We start from the raw sequence: 21,057 nt of genomic DNA, 5'->3' as shown, positions 1-21,057 counted from the left end.
GACACGAAGTCCACCCAGCTCTTTGTTCTCCTTTCCTGTCATCTCAGCATCTGCCTCTGCCTCTCAGCATCAGCATCTGGCAACCAAAGCGCCAATCTCTGTGCCAGGGCACAAGAATTAGACCTCCACCCACCAGCTCAGAAACTGGGCGCAATCTGACTACAACGGGCTGCAATGAGCTGCACATCTACAGCTCTGTCCTCATTTTAGTGCCCTTATGCAGAAAGGTTAGGCAACCATCAACATTCAACGCCAAGGATTTCTTCATTGAAAAGGTGTTTCCCTGCCATAACTACAGAGGATATAGGTAGCTCTTCATAATAAATATTTAAAATTGATCTTTTGTCACACACTTTCTATTTACTATGTAATCTCCTTCATATCCTTCTTTGCTCATGCTCTTACACTGTTTATTATCTTAATTTTCTGACAACAAAGGTATTGATAGGACTTTTTAGTTGTTTTAAAGGTTTTCCTAATGTTTGCTATGGCTCAGAATACTCTATCACCTTGTTGGCTGAACCCTCCTGTGAAAACACACGCCGTTATGGGAGGGACGTTGATGGGGTGCAACAGGACAGCCCCAAAACTTTCCATCAACTTCTCAGATGTTATTGAAGCCTGCCCCAAATCCGGCGACTTGTTTGTCCACCATAAAAAGCACATAATTTTCCATTGCCAGTGATCCGGACAGGAATTACAGAGGTCAATTCTGTCAGTTGCTTGGTTCCGCAACCTGAAGAGCCTATCTATAACTTAAGCTTTTTATGCAAGTCTTCACTAAGGTCTGAGTGTTCATCTCTGGAACCTATAGAACAATATGTATCTACTTTATCAACATGCCCCAATTTCCAAATACAGGGAAACAATGCGAAAAAATACACGATGGAGGATAAATAGAACTATTACAACTTTGTAAAATTAAGCTGTTTTTTTATAACTGGGCAAAACATTCAAACTGCACAGTGACATTTATTAGTCCCTGCAAAAATGAGATATTCTACACTACTGCTCCACCAGAGAGTTGCAAAACACCTTCCAGTTTATTACTATTATTGCCTCAGTCTTGCTGCAACAGAATGCTACCTTTGCATCCCATTTTGGGATAACACAAGTTTCTTCCATGGCAGAAGTAAAAGAGGGGAAAAAACCCTGCAGTCCTCAGGGACTGTATGTAGGCCTGGCAAGATTAAGAAGACGTTCTTCCCATTTCTAACTGAACTTCATTTAAGTCCGTTCTTTTTCCTAGGAAATGATAGCAGCAATTCAGTTCTTTGTCATTTTGATAGGGAACTACATCATTTTTCTAGTACAACCATGCAGACAGATTTGAAGACCATCAATCACTTCCCCAACACTTCTAATGACTTCAGAACTCTCTCTTTCCTTGCTGTAGATGTTTAGCCCCATGGTGCCAAAGGTAAAAGTCAAACCCCAGCCAGGAGTAAAATCAGCTTTCCACTTAGTGGTCCTGTAATCATAACTGGGTATCCCTCTGCGATCCCTGGTTATTGGAAACATTCGTATTAGGAGGAAAGCCCGAAGATGAGTTGTTCTGGAAAATTACTGATGGGAGAGAGAGGGAACCAAAGGAGCAGTAAAGATGCAGCTGGTCTCTGCAGGGCAGAAAGGTGGAAAAGGAGGGCTCTGGGCGGTCAGTTTTGGTTGCTGAGTTGGAGGTATCCCCCTACCAAAGCACACTCATCAGACTGAAGGCCAGCTGAATAAGGATGGCACAGGGGCTAGCGAAGAAGGGTACAAAACAGAGGCAAACATAAGCTCAGCCAGCTGCTATCACCGTAACCCAGGGAGAGGGGTGATGCGCGTGGGGCAACGGGGTGAGCAGCAGGCAAAGGTAACACGAGAGATGTTTACAGAACCAAGTACAAAACCCCAAGAATACTCACGGCACATAAAAATGACTGATTTCCTTATGTCCCCTCTGGCTTACATCTGCTTCCAGTGTGTTACTGGGAAAGGGAAGCATCTTATTCTACAATGTAGTTTAGTATATCCATGCTGAGATTCCAATTTCAATAAAATACATAGCAATTTAATTATTTCTTGAATACGCACTGTATATACACCGTGACTTTGACACGATAAAAAGGCTCTGCACAATCTTCTAGAAAGAGAAATTATTATGACAGAAAACTTCTGGAGAAATCTGCTACGTTGTCCTGCAGTATAATGCTAATTTACCATGTAGTCTTTAGCTGCTTCATAACAATCTAATGGAACAAGCCGAAATATAAAAGAAGAATGCATCAGCAGGTAATGAAAATAACATTTAATGAAATGAACTGCTAATTATTAATGCTTAGTAATTCTTTGTATTTACACAATGCATCACAAAAAATAAACAGCACCTTTTTCTAGGTAACACTTAATTTAAGGTCCTGCTCCACCATTGGATTACAGAAGTCTGTCCCTGCAAACTTACTGTCACTGAAGAGTAACAGCTTAACACATGCCTATTCTATTGCACCAGAGGTTTTCAAGCCTCTAAGATTGTGCTTTTCTGCTGCTGTAGTTTGTTGTCCCCTCTGCCTGCTTCAGCTCATTGCACCTATTTCCACAAATACATACACTAATTTCTGATTTACCAAGTGTCCCTGTTCTCCACACGTCTCTAGCACCAACTCAGCATACCAATTTCTACCAGCTATCACTCACTTTTTAAAATAGATTTTTGAGCCGCAAGCTCCAGCAAAGTCAGGCAAGGCCTCAGATTTTGTTTTCAGCAACATGAAATAAGAGAAAATCTAAGGAGGTGATGCCAAACAATATCCACAAGTAACAATTTTGAGTCTGGCTAAATTAATAAGGGCGTGCCTGTATCCATTTGTGTATGTACACATTTAGAAGATTTGGGTTTTGTTCATCTGAGTGCTTTGAAAATAGTGTCTGTTTATATATGTACCTGTGAGAAAGAGAAAGCAGGAGGCTTATGGAAAAGCAAGCATATTTGTTTTATATGTTACTTAGCCATTCATTATTCTTCTGTTTAAGAAGTTCTTCATTAAATCAAGGACTGGAATAAATATCCTGTGGGATGATGAACTCCTTATGGTTTGTGAGTGACTTAGAGAAACTCCACTGCTTGAAATTCACATGAACTCTTCAGCCAACAATTAAAAATATATCAAAACCCCCAGCGTGTTCTGTTCAACAGAAGATTAAAAAAACCAAAAATTTGCAAGAAATAAAGTATCTGATGACTGAAGGATGAAGTTAGTTAAATTTAAAACAGAAATAGATGCGATTTTGAATTCGTCAATACCTTATTGAGAAGTATGAAATCCATTGGAAACCTTCAGTGTAACTGAGTATTGTACATGTGAGAGACACTCTAGTGCAATTAGGAAATACTAATGCAGAAGTGAGTGAGTGGTATTTGATGGCTTGTACCTTAAACCAGACAAGAATATATAGGTTCCTCTGGTCACATTTGGGTTTATTTTTGTAATGAGTCACTACTGCCAAAGGGAAAATGATCTGTTTCCTCTCATTATCCATAAAAGAAGGAATATATGAAATAGTAATAAGCTTACAGAAGGATGACTAATATAACCTTGAAGGCCTTCAGGTTAGAGATTCCTCAAATTTCCATGGATGCTTGATTCTTGCCCAAGTTGTTCTGAAATTCATAAGGTTTTCTCTAATGTGTCAGAGAAGTTTAACACTTTCTGATACTTCTGAATTGAAGAAAATAAGTGATCTTTTCTCCCTCCTCAGTTGTTCACAGTTAGCCTTTCCTTTCTCAGATCTTTTCTCCAGACAGAATATTTTTAGGTTTGCTTTCTTTCACTCCAAGTTCATTGCAGCAATTTTTTCTGTTTCTTCCTCTTAATTTTCTGCATTTTTCAAGATTATTTAGCCGAAAGCATCATTACATCATTACATAACTATGCTGTCACCATTTCCAAGAAGAGGAGTAATTGCAGTTGTCTTCTACTTCTTAAGTTTGGATTCTCCTGCCACCACAACCTGCAGCAGCCCTTCTTGCAGTGACACTAAAGTATCACAGTAACAAAAACCCCAAAGCTTAAAGGGCCCTTAAAGAAGCCACATGCTGTGTACACTTAGTGAGAGACATTTCCTACTCTGAAGGCTTCAAAATGTCAATAAACTCATAGAACACCAGGAACACAGATGCCAGTCAGTCCATTCCCATTACTAAGGCAGCCTCAGTTCTTGACAAACATCTGTCTGCTTGTCTTCTATAGATTTCCAGTAATGAACAAACTACAATTTCTCCGCACATCATTACAGTTACACTATTCTTATGATTAAAAGGTTTCCTAATATCCTTCTTGATGCAGTTATCTGAAAATATAGCATGCATTCTGTCTGCTTCGTCACCTTTCTTGCTGGTGAAATCAGTGAACAGGAACAGGCCTGGACCCAAGATACATAAAGAACGGGGAAGCAACTGCAAGTGGTTCTGGCATGCCTGGAAACTTTCTAAACTAAGCTGGCTATCAAAGCACCTCCCTGCTAGAGCTGTTATCTGAACTCACTCTTTGCGATGCTCAGTTACGGCAGAGGACCTTGTGCTGGACCTCGTTAAATATTAAGTTCACATTCACTGTGGTAATCAATAAAAGAATCAATTAATTCCAATGGAATTTGATAAAAAGGGTTTATTATGCATCGTGGGGGTTGCAGAAGCCTGAAAAGCAGGCTCCGCTCATATTTGACAGGCAGCAAAAGCCACCTGGGAGGGGGACATGTGCAGCTGAGGAGCTGGAGCCTCTGATTGCTATCACTATTCAGCTCTGACCAAAGGGGCAGGCTGCTGGACATGGTGCACACAGCAATAAAATAGCATCCCCCTTCTTAAAAACACATACTACAGTTTCTTAAGTGCCTTATTCTTTCTGTGTAACTACAACTAAAAGGAGTATCCCACTACCGCTGCCATCACCCGACTTTTTGATGTGTGGTCTCATCTACCATTGTGTACTTTGTGCTCAGTCTTGCAGATTAAGGATGATATCAGCATCTGGCAGCTCTGCCCTTGATTACATTAATAAGATTCCTAAGGACATACTACTGGACCAGTAAACACTACTACCTGTGAAGCTGGGTCCGAGTGCCCTGTTGAAAGTGAAACACACTGTTTCCAGATGAGCAGGGATGCCAATCTAAGCTTCTCACATTTCAAGACCCTCTTCTGAGAAGAGGTTTAGGTGCAAATGCAACCCCAGTCTGTTTTGGGGTGTGGGTAAGTAGGGAGAGAGAAAGCATCATTGCTGGAGAATGTGTAGTGCTAATATAAAAAGGGAACTACAGGCACTATTGTTCCTAATGTATCCATATTTAGTAATCAAACAGCTCTGTGCAGGAAAATAGCTTTGCATATTTTCCAGAATAACACCCTTCCCCCTGACAGTGATGAAGATGCTCTTAACTGTCTTTGACCTTAAAGAATACTTATTCTCATGTCTACTATACAAACATTCACGCTTTCGTAGTGTGGAGTCACTTTCCAGGAAAGAAAGTTAAGATTTGACATCGGTCAGGCTCTACATGTTGGAACAACAGTCAGCAAACTTAAGCCATGTAAGCCATTATCTTGGGAAAAACAGAAGCCACATAACCACTGCTATAATTAGTCTAATTTTGAAAGGTCTGCAAGTGCAAGTCTAGATTAAAAACACACATTGCTGGGAAGAAAGCACACAGAACACAGAGACCTTTGAAATTCTCCTTTATGCTGCCTACAAACTGGTATGCTTTTGCTCCTCGCGTCAAAAGCTCACTTCTTTTAAATCTCTTTGTGAATTCAGTCAAAGACTAATTGATGTCACGTATTAAGCTTCTTAGCAACTTGGAGGGTTTATAAAATACCTACAATGTAATTATTGAAATGAATGCTTCAGTCTAACCACACAGATGAACATATTACACATATTGAAATACCTGGAATTACTCACTAAAACTTACATAATCACCAAAACAACAACAAAAAAAATTAAAAAAATATATGTTCTTCTTCACCGTGGAATTTCCACTGGCTAAAAAAATTACATGGAACAAAGTACTAATTATTCTGCTACTGCTATCCATTCTAGTCAGTGGATTTAACCTGAAAATCTGACATACTCAGGTTTGTTATCCTGTGATTTAGTTATACATCACCGTTAATGAGATTAGAACAGACCGAACAGAGGCATTTGAAGAGGAAACCCCCCGGGACGAGGAAGACCTCCATGTAAAGTAGGTATTGGTGAAAGTGGGCTTCCTGCTCCCCCAGTTGGGGACAGTGCTAGTTTTACCCCCAGCATGAAAAGGTCTTCACAATGGCTGACTCCTACACGAAATAACAGTAGCATCATCGACACTCGTGCTCTCATCAAAATGGCATTAGTATTTTTCCTCGAGAAGAAACTAAAGAAACTGGTTGCCTCACACTGATTTCTGCTAGTATCACTGATTCATAATGCATAAAGGTGAGAAGCATCCCAGGTACACCTGCAGATCTGGGTATCAGGAAGAACCATTTGGCTACTGCTTGCTTATTCTAAAAGACGAACAAGCCTGAATGCAAATGTCTCCACTATTACAAATATTTCGCACTCTCATACAGGCACAAAGTTCACAAAATTCACATTATACAGGAACTTAAAATTGTCCTATTTTGATTTTTTCTTCTATACATGTAACTGTACAATCTCCCTTTTCTCTCAAAATGATCAGATACCACTGATCATCTTACAGCATATGTCCCATAGACTCTCATAGACTCATCTGTCCCATAGACTCTTGCTGATTAATTTTCTAAATGTAGTTTCACAAGAGGGAAAGTAGAATAGATACACCTGTTAACATCCAGAAAGCATCCATTTATTAAGACAGCGTGAAACATTTGTCATGATTTACCCCATAAAATACACTGATTAACAGCAGGAAGTCTCTATTTCTTTTCCAACTTTTTAGTGAGTTTTATTCCAACTCAGGCTTGACAGTGAATAATATTCAATTTTTAAAACCGAGATTAAAACTATTCTCAGAAAACAGCCAAACTCTGGTTGCATTTTAGCTACCGTCAGTTTTGATTACTGAGTCTTCTAAATTTAAAAGCAAACACAGAAGTAGCAAATCTTGGAGGTTTTTAAGACACAACTGGACAAGGTCCTAAGAAACTTGGTCTGAGCTCACAGCTGACCCTCTCTGAGCAAGAAGCTGGTCCAGAGACCCCCTGGGGTCCCTTCCAGCAGGAATGATTCTGTAATTAAATCCACAATTACCCAAAACTTTCACTCCAAAGACTTTCTTGGTTTGTTATGTCTGCTCTCAAGACATAAAATATTATCCCCATTCCCAAGGGATGATATGAATAAATGATGGAATGATTTGTTGTGGATGACTACAGAAGCTCACTCTGAGTACACTTTCTAAACACAAAAAAATAAAGGTAACCACAAAAAGGACCTTAGTCCCAGAAGCTAAATCATTAGGAAACAAAAGTTACACTGGGAACACATGAAGACCACTAATCCTCTTGCCATGCCACATTCATATGTTGAGACACTCTGTTGATATTGTAAAGCAACCAGAAGCCATTTCCATCAACACATACTATTTTAAAATAGGTATGTGAATTTAATCAGTAGGGACAACACCTAGCACTTTTTCTCAAGAAGACAGACAACAAACTGCCTATGAGGGAATTTTAAACCACATTCATGCTCCCACTGCAACCTCTGCTGTGACACAACTTACATGCTACATGAAGATTACGTGCTTCGGTGAACTGTACACAAGATGTCCATGATAGAAATGCTTATTTTAGATCTCAAGAAACTGCATTATTTGGAGGTCTCAGGAGAATTGCTAGCCTTTGGAAGACTTGGTTTCATCTCCTTTTCATTTTCTAAAATCATTTCATATATTAAAGAGTCATATTTTCAAAGACTGATTTGTTATGAACACATCAAAAAGAACAGTTGCGCTTTTATATGCCTTCTGAGCCAGAAAGTGCTTTAAAACATTTTTCAGAGGATGTTAGTCACAAAAGGAATAATGGATGATTTGTAACACTGCGCATCAAAACCACAATATAGGGCTGAAGCAAGAATCAATATTATTTATCATGATTGTGAGACAAGCCCTGCTGCTTCCCTGTATTATTTATAGCAACTGAATCACCACAAAGAGCAAACAAGGGAGAAAGATTTGGTGTTTGAGGGAGTTTATCTGAGTTGGGTCTTCACCCAGCCAGCTTTCTGTGAGATGCTGACCCCAGAGCATTTCTGCTGAAATTCCAGCAACACAGCTGAAAATCAGGTAAATTTTGTAATTTGTTTTAAGAACTTACAGCATTCTATCTTTAAAAAATGTGGCCAGATATTGTGGCGTTTAGTGTAGCAATTTCATTTATGTGGAAGAACATACTGCACAACTGCACATCTTTCTTTTTTTTTTTTTTTAAATTTGAGTCATTTACATAAACTTTTTTCTTAAAAAAACCCAGAAAACAGACATTAATTGAACAACCAATACTGTGTATTTTAGGTTCAGATCTTTTAAAGGCAGATGAATGCACATCGATATCTTTCTGAATGCAAGCTGCCTTTGAATCAAATGCCAGAATTAAGCGTTTGCATGTCTCTGTAAGAACAATGACACAACGTGCCTATTTAGATATGATAATGTATTCAATAAGCTTTCCATCAGTTCACACAAAGTTTGAACCTTTCTAAATGGCAAACTCATTTTGGTTAACTCACAAAAATTTGAGATTCAAATCCAATCACAGTGCATTAATAGTATAAAGTATATACTATAAAGTATAGTATATATAATGGAAAGGCAAAATGATAAGTGTTGAAGTTGCAATTATTTCAGATAAAACATTTTAATTCCTTCAAGATAACACAAGCATTATTATAACTTTAGGCATTTTTCCCAAATGGGTAAATTACTTCTTTTCTACTACATGGTTGATTCCATGAACATTGTCACGCCCTGCGGCTCCATTCCGAAGAGAAGCTTCCTGCACCACCGCTCACTGGGTGTGAATCAGGAGGTTGCTTATGGACTGCTATGATCTTCTGACATGCAAGTGCCATGCAAAAACATGAGATATGCAAGTCAGAGGAGAGGGCAGAGGGCTGGAGTGCTCACTCAATTACTCCAAATACTCATGAATGGGTATTTTGCAGGAATGAAGATTTGGAGAGTTGGCACCCAAATAACAGAACATTACGACCCAGTTCTAGCACCTGTAGGAGCACTGAAATGCTTTGAAAGGAGGGGTCACCATGTCTTTATGAACTGTTTCATGCATCTCTGGTCTACTGGCTTACCAAAGCCGTCTTTGACTCTTAACAGCTCCTTGTTCAGAAAAGCCTCATGCCTTCATTCTCAAGTGACAGCAATGGGAAAGAGATACTGTTGAGCATCACTCAAGGTGACATGTTTGACATTTCACAAGGTCAAGCTCTATGTTAAGCCCAAATCTGAAATGCCTTCAGACCTAAACCCAGATCTTTTATGATTTCTCTGTATGTTCCAAGATCACATGCGATAATGCTTCTTCAATTATTCTATTTTGCACTAAAAAAAGATTTTAAGAAATGCACATTTTTTGACACCTACTATCAGACACCTCCTAGTAATCACACGGTATCAAATGTACTTGTGAATTCTATATAGTATTGGTTGTCATTTTAACCTCAGTTCTGATCCTTCACACAAACACATTTCTCAAATAGACAGTGATGAGGGCTGGAACAGTAGTCACACTTAAAATTCTTTTTAATTTGTCAAAAATTCATTTGTATACTAGCTTTTCTATCTCATCCATACATTTTAATGCATGACTCAAGCCAGTGTTTCATTCTATTATATGTATCTACAGATGGTTGAGGGGAGAAAATCTAGTTAATTGGTGACACTTGGAGAACTAACTACCGGTTGATTTTTTGAGTAACTCTAAAATTAACATATTTGTTTCCCAAACATTTGGGATAATTTTGCAGAAGCGCACCAATGATCAAAAAGTGGCTGCTGTTTCTCAAGCTCTCAGGTTAGTTTTTAAATACACAGAAGGGATTATGCATTCTTTCTGTGAAGGCATTTTAAAGATTCTTTTCCTGGTTTAGACTTATAAAAACAAGCTAAGAAGAGGCTATTGCCTTTCTGTAAAGAAACAGGTGACTCACAAGCGGAATTTTTAGAGTAAGGTTGACTGAAATAGGAAAGAAGTAAAAGTTAGGGAAAGAGGAGATATTATAGTTCGATCTTGTGAAAAAGCTTTAAAAATCAAAGTCTGAGCAACACTGCTTTCATCTTTACATGCAAACTCTAAGCTTTTTCTCTTTATTATTTTTTAAAGAAGAGAAAACCCAAAACCCTGCAAGGTGGAAATATAATTTACTTTCTTTAAAACTAAACAGGTAATTTTGCAATCACACAATGGGAAATTTTTGACACAAAATAATAAATTCCCCAATGCTACAGCAAACTTCATATGGATGCATACTAAATCACTCAAAAAGCTTTAATATGCATATGAAAAATTAGAGAATGTAGTTTGCCTTTTTATTTGAATTTACTGAGTGGTTTTTTAAACAGTTCCCAACAGGTGATCTGTCAGGGGGGATTAGCAGGACAAGAAGGGAGAGCCCCAAGTTGCATGAATTCAGATCCGACGGACAGCCAGAACTCAGGTAACTCCTCAGTTTTGTGCAGGAGGCAGAAACCACAATTTTGGAGAAACGTGATTATTCCCTAAATGTCTCTGGATAATTTAAAAATGTAACAGATAAAAGTATTCTGATTACACACCCCTAGATTTGAGACCTCGTTCCCTGCTGCCTGCCCAGCTGCCACGGAGGCAGGCGGTGGGACCGCTGGGGTGGAAGGCAATGTCTAACGCTGCTTTAACAGTCGGTCCCTATCTTCTTGGAGGAACGGCTATTAAACCACACAGAAGCATCCACTTGCTGGACAAGCTTGTGACTGCCTCCTGGACCGTACTGACGCTGATTACCAAGGTTAGGTTTTCAAAAACACAAGGGAATTGTCTAATTCTTTCTGTCATTTGGGAGATGGTGGAATGGCCTCAGTGGAAGAGGAATTATGTCTCTGCCTGCTTTTGAAAATGTCACCTTAAATGTCTAAGCTGGCAAGTCCTTCACTGTGAAACTGGTGAAAAACACTCATTGATTTCAGTAAGCATTAAAACAAGCTCTTAAGACTTACAGCTCTGAGCAGTCTAACTGAAGTTAATGTTACTAGGAGCGCAGAGTTTGGAAAGATGACAGTCTTTATACTCATGTTGACTTTTGAAGGTGATCCAAGTAATCAAAACTACTAGAGACTTTTTCCTTTTAGAAGACATTTTAAATTAAGTGTCAAACTTAGATCAAGGGTCAGACTTAATAACGCCTTCAAGTTCTCCCATAAACTATCCCAATACAGATAATTTTAAACAGCACTACTCAGTAAAAGCAGTTCTACTTGTCAAATAAAAATTAATATATGTCTTACAGTATGATGTAATTTTACAGCATCTGCAAATACTGTTATGCATATGATATTGCAGTATTATATAATTTTCAGTTGTAAGAAGGCACAAACAGCAGTAACACCTCCTTGCCTGTTATTTAAATCTCTTACTCTGCAATGATTTGAAGAGTAATCCAAAATCCCTCTCCTGGGTGTGAGCACCTGCAAGCAGCCTGGAGGGCTTGCTCCCCCCCTGCCCCGTGCCCCTTCCCTGCCCTCTGGGCATTTTAAGAAAACAATCAGGACTTCTTTATTTTGTCCTGTAGTTGTGAGCTTCACTCTTAAACTCTCATCAGTGGAGCAGGATGGCTCTTTAAAGAGTTTGGACATAGTCAAAGGACTGATCAGCTGTCCTTCAGCTCCTGAGATAACAAATCAGCCCCTGTGTGAGCTCCAGAGAGTGCGGATGGTCCTTGGGAGAGGTTCATGGTCAGGAAAAGGACCTCAGTGTGTTTTTGAATGAGAAGCTGCTTGAAGCCTCTTTGCCATATGACGACACATCAACAGTGATGAAGTGTTCTTAGGAATCAGAGGGGAAAAGTGCTGTTCAGTGTTGAACTTCGAATTTTATTTTTAAATTTTTTTAAGTGAAATTTTTTTTTAGAAAATAAACTTTTCATGCTAAAATACAAACATCAATTGTCAGACAGCTCTTGATAAAACTGGCCTCTGTCCTCCATGAGAGTAGTTCAGCCAAAGAAACAAAGCAATCCACTAAAAACCAAGCTTATGGGAACATGTGGAAGCTGGGACAGAAACAAATTCATCCATGCAGCGACTAGGCTGCAGTAAGAAGCAATCAGCTGAAGAAGATAAAAGCCTGACAGAAGAGACTGAAAAAAAGACAGCCATGAAGCCAAGCTTAGACAGAGGGAGAAGCAAAGAACATCTGTTCCCCAATGAGACTAACAGGGATTCTCAAAGCATAGGGTAAACCAGAAGATGGGTAGCCTAAAGGCTGAAGAAAAAAGGCAGTGACAACCACCATCAGTGACTGTGAACTCTGGACACAGCCATCAGACTGTGTTGCTAAAGCACTCCTGCGGGGAATTTGCCATATAGGGTTGTCCATGGTTACAATAATTTTTCTGTTGCAGGACAATTTTCTCCGATACATTCAAACAAGGAGACATGTGGGTAGCACAATTAAACTGTATCACAAACACAGTAGGAATTTCATCCACTTCAATAAAAAGTCATTTATTATTACCTGAAAATTTTATTCAAACACGATAGGTCACACTATACCAACTATATCATAGTATATTAATTATCAAGGATGTTGAGTACCTGAATGAAAGGGAAGAGCAGTCCGACTGCAAAGTTGGAGAGCCAGTTGACTGTTCCAGCTATCATGAACGCGGCTGGCCTCTGCGACTGCTGGAAAAACTCTCCAGTGAGGACAAACGGAATCCCACCTGAAACGGGGTCCAACAAGTCAGTAGTTTTAGTAAACTTCCTCTGCTGACAGCTGTTTCGCTTACAGAGATGAACATGCTCTGGGTTGCACACCTCAGTGACTAGCACTGCTCTACAGCTCTCTGCTCAGGTGTACGCAGGGGCTTCTGAGCCAGTAAAATGTGATTTGTCAAAATTATACTTTAGAGAAGTGACACTTGTCTCTTTCACACCACCGCATCTCCTGTTTACATCCTTTCAGTGAGGATGCAGGAGGAGGTAACAGAGCAGTGAATCCATACAACAGCTTCCAGAGTACTATGTGACGAGCCATTGATTAAAAATAAGGATGACTGTTTCTACTAAAATGCTTGAAATTCTGAAAATTCAGAAATACTCCAAAATACTTTTGACCTTCACAGTTGGACAGACAGCTCCAAAGAGATTAAACAGTATTTTTTTTGTAATTATTACCCACTTTATTTCAGCAATAAAAAAGGCAAAACATTTGCTCCTTTATAAGCATAATTTTCATTGATGCTTATTTAATATGTTCCCTGACTAGATATACTGCTGGCACTTCTGGCAAGGTCTGTTTCTCCCATCAGCCAAGGACTCTGACCTCCGTAGTAACAAGCTCAGTTTAATACCATGTTTGTCACTCGTGTTTCCTTCCACTTAGGCAGCAAACTATTTTGTACAGCACTGGCATAGTGCTGGCCTTACAATAACCCCTGGGAAATAGCTGTCTAGTAGCTGAAAGTCTCCATTTATGATCTTTGGCTTCCTTCATTCCAATAGGATGTTTCAATAGAAATATTTCTATTTTTATAGAATAAAACATGGATTGCATTTGCTGATTGGCTACATACTTCAGTTAATGTTGCACATTCGACATGCATCTACTTGCAGAATTATTTCACCACAGTTTGGAGAACTGTAAACCTAGTAACATCAGTCAGGTCTTCAATATTCTGGCGCTACCAATTTCTATCTCTAAGTCTTCATGTGTGCCAGTATTACCTGCCTCACCACTTAGCTTTGTAGGCAAGATCCATGCACACACGTACTATGAAAGTCCCTTCTCTGTTTTAAGCATTTTAACAAGTTAGTCTGAACAATCAAAACAGTATTAATAGACACTTCCTTTCAAAAACCTCTATAACAATCCAAAATGTATGTAAATTAAGACAAAAAGACCACCAAAGACTTATCCACCTACTGGACCCTCTCCTTGTATGTCTTTGCTTGATCTATGTGGTTATCTTTTGCACTACCCTTACTCTTCGACAGTTGTGAATGCATCTCTAAGTGCTTTATAGTGATGCATTGTCATGTAGCCCCTTGCGCTCAACGGCACTACACTTAAAACACACGCACCAGAAGCCGTCCTATGAGCAGTACAAGATAGGAACTTGTAAACACGTTAACAGGACATGCAGATGACACACAGCATCAGATATTCCTCCGTTCCAGGTCTTTTGGATGCAGAGACCATGAATATGTGCATAAAAGAAAGGCAATGTGGTGCAGCAAATGGCTATATATGTTAGTAGACATCACTCTCCATCATCAGCTAATGTAACTTTTTGTGAGAACAGATCTACACATGTTGTGGTTTAACCCCAGCCAGCAACTAAGCACCACGCAGCCACTCACTCACTTCCCCCCCACCCAGTGGAATGGGGGAGAGAATCGGGAAAAGAAGTAAAACTCGTGGGTTGAGATAAGAACAGTTTAACAGAACAGAAAAGAACCTAATAATGATAGTGATAACACTAATAAAATGACAACAGTAATAATAAAAGGATTGGAATATACAAATGATGCACAGTGCAAAATTGCTCACCACCCACCGATTGACGCCCAGCTAGTCCCCGAGATCCCCCCCACCCCCACTCTCCCCAGTTTATGTACTAGATGTGACATCACATGGTATGGAATAGCCCTTTGGCCACATTGGGTCAGCTGCCCTGGCTGTGTCCCCTCCCAACTTCTTGTGCCCCTCCAGCCTTCTCACTGGCTGGCCATCAGAAGCTGAAAAATCCTTGACTTTAGACTAAACACTCCTGAGCAACAACTGAAAACATCAGTGTGTTATCAACATTCTTCTCATATCTAACTCAAAACCATAGCACTGTACCAGCTACTAGGAAGACAATTAAATGTATACCAGCTGAAACCAGAACACAATGGTAGCAAAAGCTTCAACTGAACTTTCTGTCTCAGAGACTGGCAGTATAAATTACACCAGAAAAAGTCCAGAGCAAATCTAATTATTCACTCCTACTTTATCCATATGAAACTGAGATGTATCTGAATTCTATGACTAAAAAAAGTGACCTCTCCCAGTAGCACTTTAAATATGTAGAATAAGCAGCTGAACATGCATAACTTAACAAAATTCAAGCAACATGGTCTATCAATCCTTGGTGGCTTCCAGTGCCTATTCTATCATATACTTGGGATTTGGGTTCAAATCCTAAGATATGGCAGGCAAAACAACAATCACGTCTGCTCTGACAGCATCTGTTTTAGGTCTCAAATGCTATGCGAGGAAGTGGTTTGCCAGGGCACTTGCCCCTTGCAGAGAGGAACTGAAGGACTGGAAACACAGAAATCATGTAAGATGATTTATTTATGATCATTTATTCTGTCATGCCTTTGCTGTAGGACAATCTACAGAGGTGTTGCTGTTCTTGTCAGTATAATAAAAATGGTGTTTGAGACCCATTTGGGAAAATACACATTGTACAAGAGAGGAAAAAAGCCAGAGGCAAAAAAAAAAAAAAAAAAGACAAAAAAGTACAAAAGGACAGAAACATATCAGAAAGCATAAATGTTATGGAAATAAAAATGCATGGGCACTACCTTGGAAAAAGGTTCCTTGAAATTCAAATGTAATTTCTAGATACATATTAATCATCACTAAAATTTATTATTAGTCACACTTGCCACAAAAGCTCTTCAGTCTAATTTGACAAATAATCAATCTAGTGATGGTAAAAATAGTATTTTGCAAAGTCTAAAAAAAAAAAAAAAAAAAGAAATAAATTAGCAGCTCCTCTGAGCTCTTTCAAATGTTGTGGAGAGGAATGGGAAAGGTGGCACAGACAGACCTCCAGACTTCCTCATGGCATAGACAAACATGTCCACAGCATTACAAAACAGAGAAATTCAGTTTCTCTTAAGAGAAATAACATGGAGGAACCAAGAAGCCAGAAAAGCAATAGGTGAGTTACGTGAAAGACAGGCCATGTCTAGAAACATGAGAAACCAAATGAAGCCAGGCCATTGCTGTATATTGCTATATGCCTGGAAGAGCAAAGACTTCACCTTACTAGGATGCAGAGCAGGGGATGTGAATGCCTGCCAAGAGCCATACCGCTGTGAAGAACCCACTCCACAAATGAATGAAGTAAAAAAGAAATTTGGGCAAGCTGAAGGAAAAATGTAAAGCCTGAACACACAAACAGCGAAGGCACCTGAGATCAGCTGAACCTATAGCCCCAGGAGCCCAACCTCAGTCTTTCAAGATATCAGAGGTGTGCTCAAGGACCCCTTTTCTCCTGGAACTTGGTTTCTTTGAGATAGAAATCTGGGTGCATGGGGCTGAAGGAAGCTGTAGTATGATTCGACTAGGTCAGTTCGATCCAGGCTGCAGAGATCACAATATTGCGGCATCTCACCAATCATTCCTTACAGAGTCAGCTTCCTTCCAAGGTCCCCTGTATAATCAGGCGGGTCCATACTGGCCTGTGTTCAACATGGATGCTTGGAAACCACAACCAAAAGCAATCCAACCAAACCACTGTATTTTTTGAAACAGTCTTTAAACATTTTGTCATGGGTTTTGCAACTTTATGTGTTTGAACATGGGTGAAATCATTTCACCACGAAGCTAACTCACTCATGTAGGGGGTTGGACTAGATGATCTTTGAAGGTGCCTTCCAACTCAAACCATTCTATGATTCTATGCTCTTTCTCAAGGGGGATGAACCTGGCATTAGCATTTCCCCTGGAAGGCTTTCCACACAATTTTCAGTGAAACAGCTTTATTTTAGCTCTGATCATAAAACCAAAAATGTGTATTAGGATTTCCTGTAGGAGTTTTTCAGCAAGGTAGCTTCTGAACATGAATTTAAAGAGGTAATGCATTGACCACAATAATTATAGTGATTCATTTCCAATACTTCATTCTTTTCAGCATTGCCGTGAACATAATGGAAAAAGCTCTTAACATACTGCAGTGCCATTAAAGAAAGGCTGTTATACCTGTTAGCATGCTACATATCTATTGGAAACTACAAATCTCTTATTGCAGGACTTGTATATCAATGGGGTGCTTCATGAAACTAGATTAAGCCCACATGATGCAATTAGACATGCAACAATACTTCTGTATCTGTGTCTTTTATTCATTTCCCTCTGTAATTAGTCCAGTTACACTTAGAATGAATGTCACGTGCTGGTAAACATCCAGAATCTCAACCCAGTAGTCTTTTATGCATGAAATTGAAATGCTAGAACAGAAGTAATATTCTTGGTATACATGCTACAGATTTTCAAATATATATTTAAATTTGCACAAGTATCAACATCTTCTTATAAAAAATTAAGTACACATATTTACTGTTTTGTTCAGTGAGCAGTTACGAATAAATACTGCTTAGCAGAAGTTACTCAAGTTCATGCAAAAATCTGAATATAGAAAACAGGAAAAAGGCAGGAAAACACTGAGATCCTCATTCTGTTTTTAGCCAGTACCTAACTGGGAGTTGAAGTCATGGCTATATATATGATTTATGAAATGAGACTGTCAAAAGAATAAATGCCTAATACACATCAGGGAGATTTATTACATTGGTAAATCGCCTCTAAAGGCTATGGAAGCTTTGTGCCCTAAGAACCAGTAAAGAGAAAGGAACTCACTCCCTGAGCCAGCAGCTCATCTTTCAATATACGCCCAAGACAAAATTCCGTGTGTTCAGGCAGTGGGTTTCCAGCCCCACCAGGAGGAAATACTCACTCATGGCCACACAGCCTAATAGTGGCCTCCTGTACGACTCAGCACTACAAATTCTGCCCATACAGGAGGGATTCTGGAAATCCTGAGAGCCCTGATTAGGGCAAGAGCTCCCAGACTTTCCAACTCCATGATTTGAGAGAAGGAGTCTTCAAAGTGAGATGTTATGAGAAAACAGACAAGTACTTTGCAACAATATTCTCTTTTTGGGGGAAAAAAAGAAAAAAAGTCTGTGCAGCTCTAGACAAGACCAAGCAAAACAGCTTTTGACTGCAAGGCAAGGCATGTAGAGAAGACTGACATATCCTAACAGGGTTGGGAGACAAAAGTACTGTCTCAATGAAAGGCTTCAGTATTTGCAATTCAAGGGGCAAAAGACAACTCTAGAGGGCAGGCTGTGGGAGAGAAGCAATGGAAGTGAGACAAAGTTCCTGGAAGAAAACTGCTAGAATAACAACCCAATATGCTCCAGTGAGAGAGCAAAAGGCTGTTAGTTTCTACAGAGACCTTAGCTATTAAAAAAAAAAAATAAAAAAATCAAAAAACCCTAACCAACCAAACCACCCCAAAATCCCCACCAAGCCCCATGGGAAAATATACTGCAGGAGTACTGCCAGTGAGGGGTGCAATGCCAACTACCAAGTTTCTTCCATCTCTATTGGTCTACAGATAGAATAAGAGTTTTGCAAAATACACATCTCAATCTTTAAAGAGATGTTCTGTAACTTGTTAGATTATTTTCACTTGTACATCATTTTGATAGACTAACACCCCACCAAATAACAATGTTACATAGTCAGATATGATGGCTGTATTGCCCAGCTAATCCTGGGGAGAGAACTGGGAGCAGAACGTGTGATAGGGGTGTACTGAGCCACAGCTTCATGCTTCTCTGCTATCTGCCTCCAGCTCTTCTCCACGGGAGAACTGTTGATCTCATCTACCACAGAATGAAGCAAAACAGGCACTTCGCTTGTATAAAACAGTATAGTTCATTAACCACATTAATTTGTACCATTTGAAGAGCATGGTCTTTTCTGCCTTAGATTAAAGGCCACTTGAATAAAGAACATTTAAAGCTAAGTAAGTCTATGGCAAACCAACAGTGCAAACCATAACACTAAGTTAGAAAACATAAATACAAAACCTGGCAAACCCCAATAATACAGTAATTAGTACCTATAGTTATTAACAGTCTAATTTTTAATACAATATTGTGTGGAAACGATTTTTGCATTGATTAACTGGCCTTTGGTTTAGCATCCATAAAAGCTGTTACTCTAACAGCATATAGAATACCAGTTCTGGAGGTATTCTAAACTTTGTTGAAGCAAGGTAACCCACCTCATTCAGGGTAAATAAATAACCTAAGCAATGGTGCAGAACAAAAATACTGATATACTTTGTTGTTACATCATTAGTTAAAACGTTAATTCTTGGTTCTCAGGTAATTTACACCAAAATGGTTGACACACAACAACAAGGCTATTAGCTAATAAGGAAACCACACAATATTCTTTCTATATCCATTTAGGTAACTATTTCTAAAGCAGATATTCCATGTAATTTTGTAAGGTGGAATGCATAAGAGTACCCTTATCTGAACCATCTGATAATTTCTTCTTCAGTGAAATTCTCCTGCTCTTGAATAATAATTTGTGCATTTTCCTATAACTTTTGGTTTCATAAGGCAGTGCTCTCAAGCGGAATTTTATGAGCAGTCATTTACTGACTGAATCATTTTTCTCTGAAAATTTGTTTAATGAAGGCAAAATACTTACTACACAACTGATGAACCCCAATAATTTCCATACTTTTAAGACATTGTTCTTTACACGAGTTATAATAATTCCTTTTAAATACAGCTGTTTCCTGGAAGCCTAAGTAATATTTTCAATTTTTAATAGCTTTTCCTTTTTTGCTTTTTTAATTGTGATAGAAACCAGCAGCCTGGACACAGGCCGTTCTGCCAACTGCTGTAGAAATCAATACATCTTTTTTTGGTGTTTTGGTAATACTTTCAATCTGGTGGGGTATTTTGTGATTTTTTTTTTTTTATTGTTATTGTTGTTTGATTTTGTGTGTGTTGGCCTTTTTTCTTTTTTTTTTGGGTAAAAGCTGAGCATCAGCATTAAATTTCTGCTTTGGTACTTAGCAATATTTCTTTTTGCTTCACCATTATAATTCTGCATAACTACTGAAGAATAAAATACAATTAAAAAATACACTCAACCTTAAACTACATGTAAATAGTCTTTTAAACATTTCTGCTATATTTTCAGACTCACTTTATCATATCAAAGCCCTAATTATAGCCTGACTTTCTGTTCTTCTACTTGAACATGAAGAAAAAATTTCTTGACTGAGCTATGACTGAAAGGCTTTATGACATAATTAATTTTATAATTGTTCTCAGTAACAATGATCAGACACTGATAAACATCGCTTCTGTTAATATTGCAGTATTAAAAACAATGATCTCAATGACAAGATCATGACGAGAGCTTTTACTTTCATAAAAGCACAGAAGTGTCCCTTACATTTTCATCCACTATACAGACAGCAGTATCATGGAAATACCTAATTAAAGACTCACAAGTGTGTTCAGTCCCAGGTAAGTGAAATACTCATAGAGTCATATCACTATAAGAGGACTGAAAACAACAAAAAAAACCCCAACCCCTATCTAGTCTGGGCATATTACTCCTACAATAATCTACTGAAAGAAATATAAAGTCAGCAGACATTCCCTGTCAGGAATTCAGGTTTACAGCCCATTAGCACAAAATGCTGCTGGTTGTGAACTTATGCAAGCTAAAACAGTCTTGAAAACTCAAGTGTGGCACGTCAGGCTTTCCTCATGAAATATTTTAACAAACAAATTAATCATAGTAGCAGTGCACAATTATGGCATTGTATAGCTGCATTCATCCTGAAGGACTCCAAAAGTAAAAATAGTGGACCAAATTTTCAGAGAAGCTGGGACAGAATCGTCTCTCCCTGTCCTCCTCTTCCTGTTTAAGATGGGTAACAGACCACGTCTTCACTGTTTATGATTTCTGGAAACTGTTGAAGTCTTTAGGATGTGGGGCCTCACATGCCAGTAATT

The 21,057-nt window shown here is 38.8% G+C and overlaps 1 protein-coding gene across 1 annotated transcript in view; it reads right to left on the bottom strand.

The window, feature by feature from the left end:
- SLC2A9 (solute carrier family 2 member 9) overlaps positions 1–21,057 on the bottom strand; it is a gene marked incomplete at its 5' end in the record, with an annotated part of 107,149 nt that overhangs the window by 8,510 nt on the left and 77,582 nt on the right. The window contains one exon of the mRNA XM_049794591.1: positions 12,814–12,941. Coding sequence (XP_049650548.1) covers positions 12,814–12,941 — 128 coding nt within the window. The remainder of the gene's footprint in view (positions 1–12,813; positions 12,942–21,057) is intronic.

This window comes from Accipiter gentilis, chromosome 3, assembly GCF_929443795.1.
Source record: "Accipiter gentilis chromosome 3, bAccGen1.1, whole genome shotgun sequence".
NCBI classification, from domain to species: domain Eukaryota; kingdom Metazoa; phylum Chordata; class Aves; order Accipitriformes; family Accipitridae; genus Astur; species Astur gentilis.
Note: the sequence above shows the minus strand (reverse complement) of the source record. Positions and strands in the feature narration are given on the sequence as shown.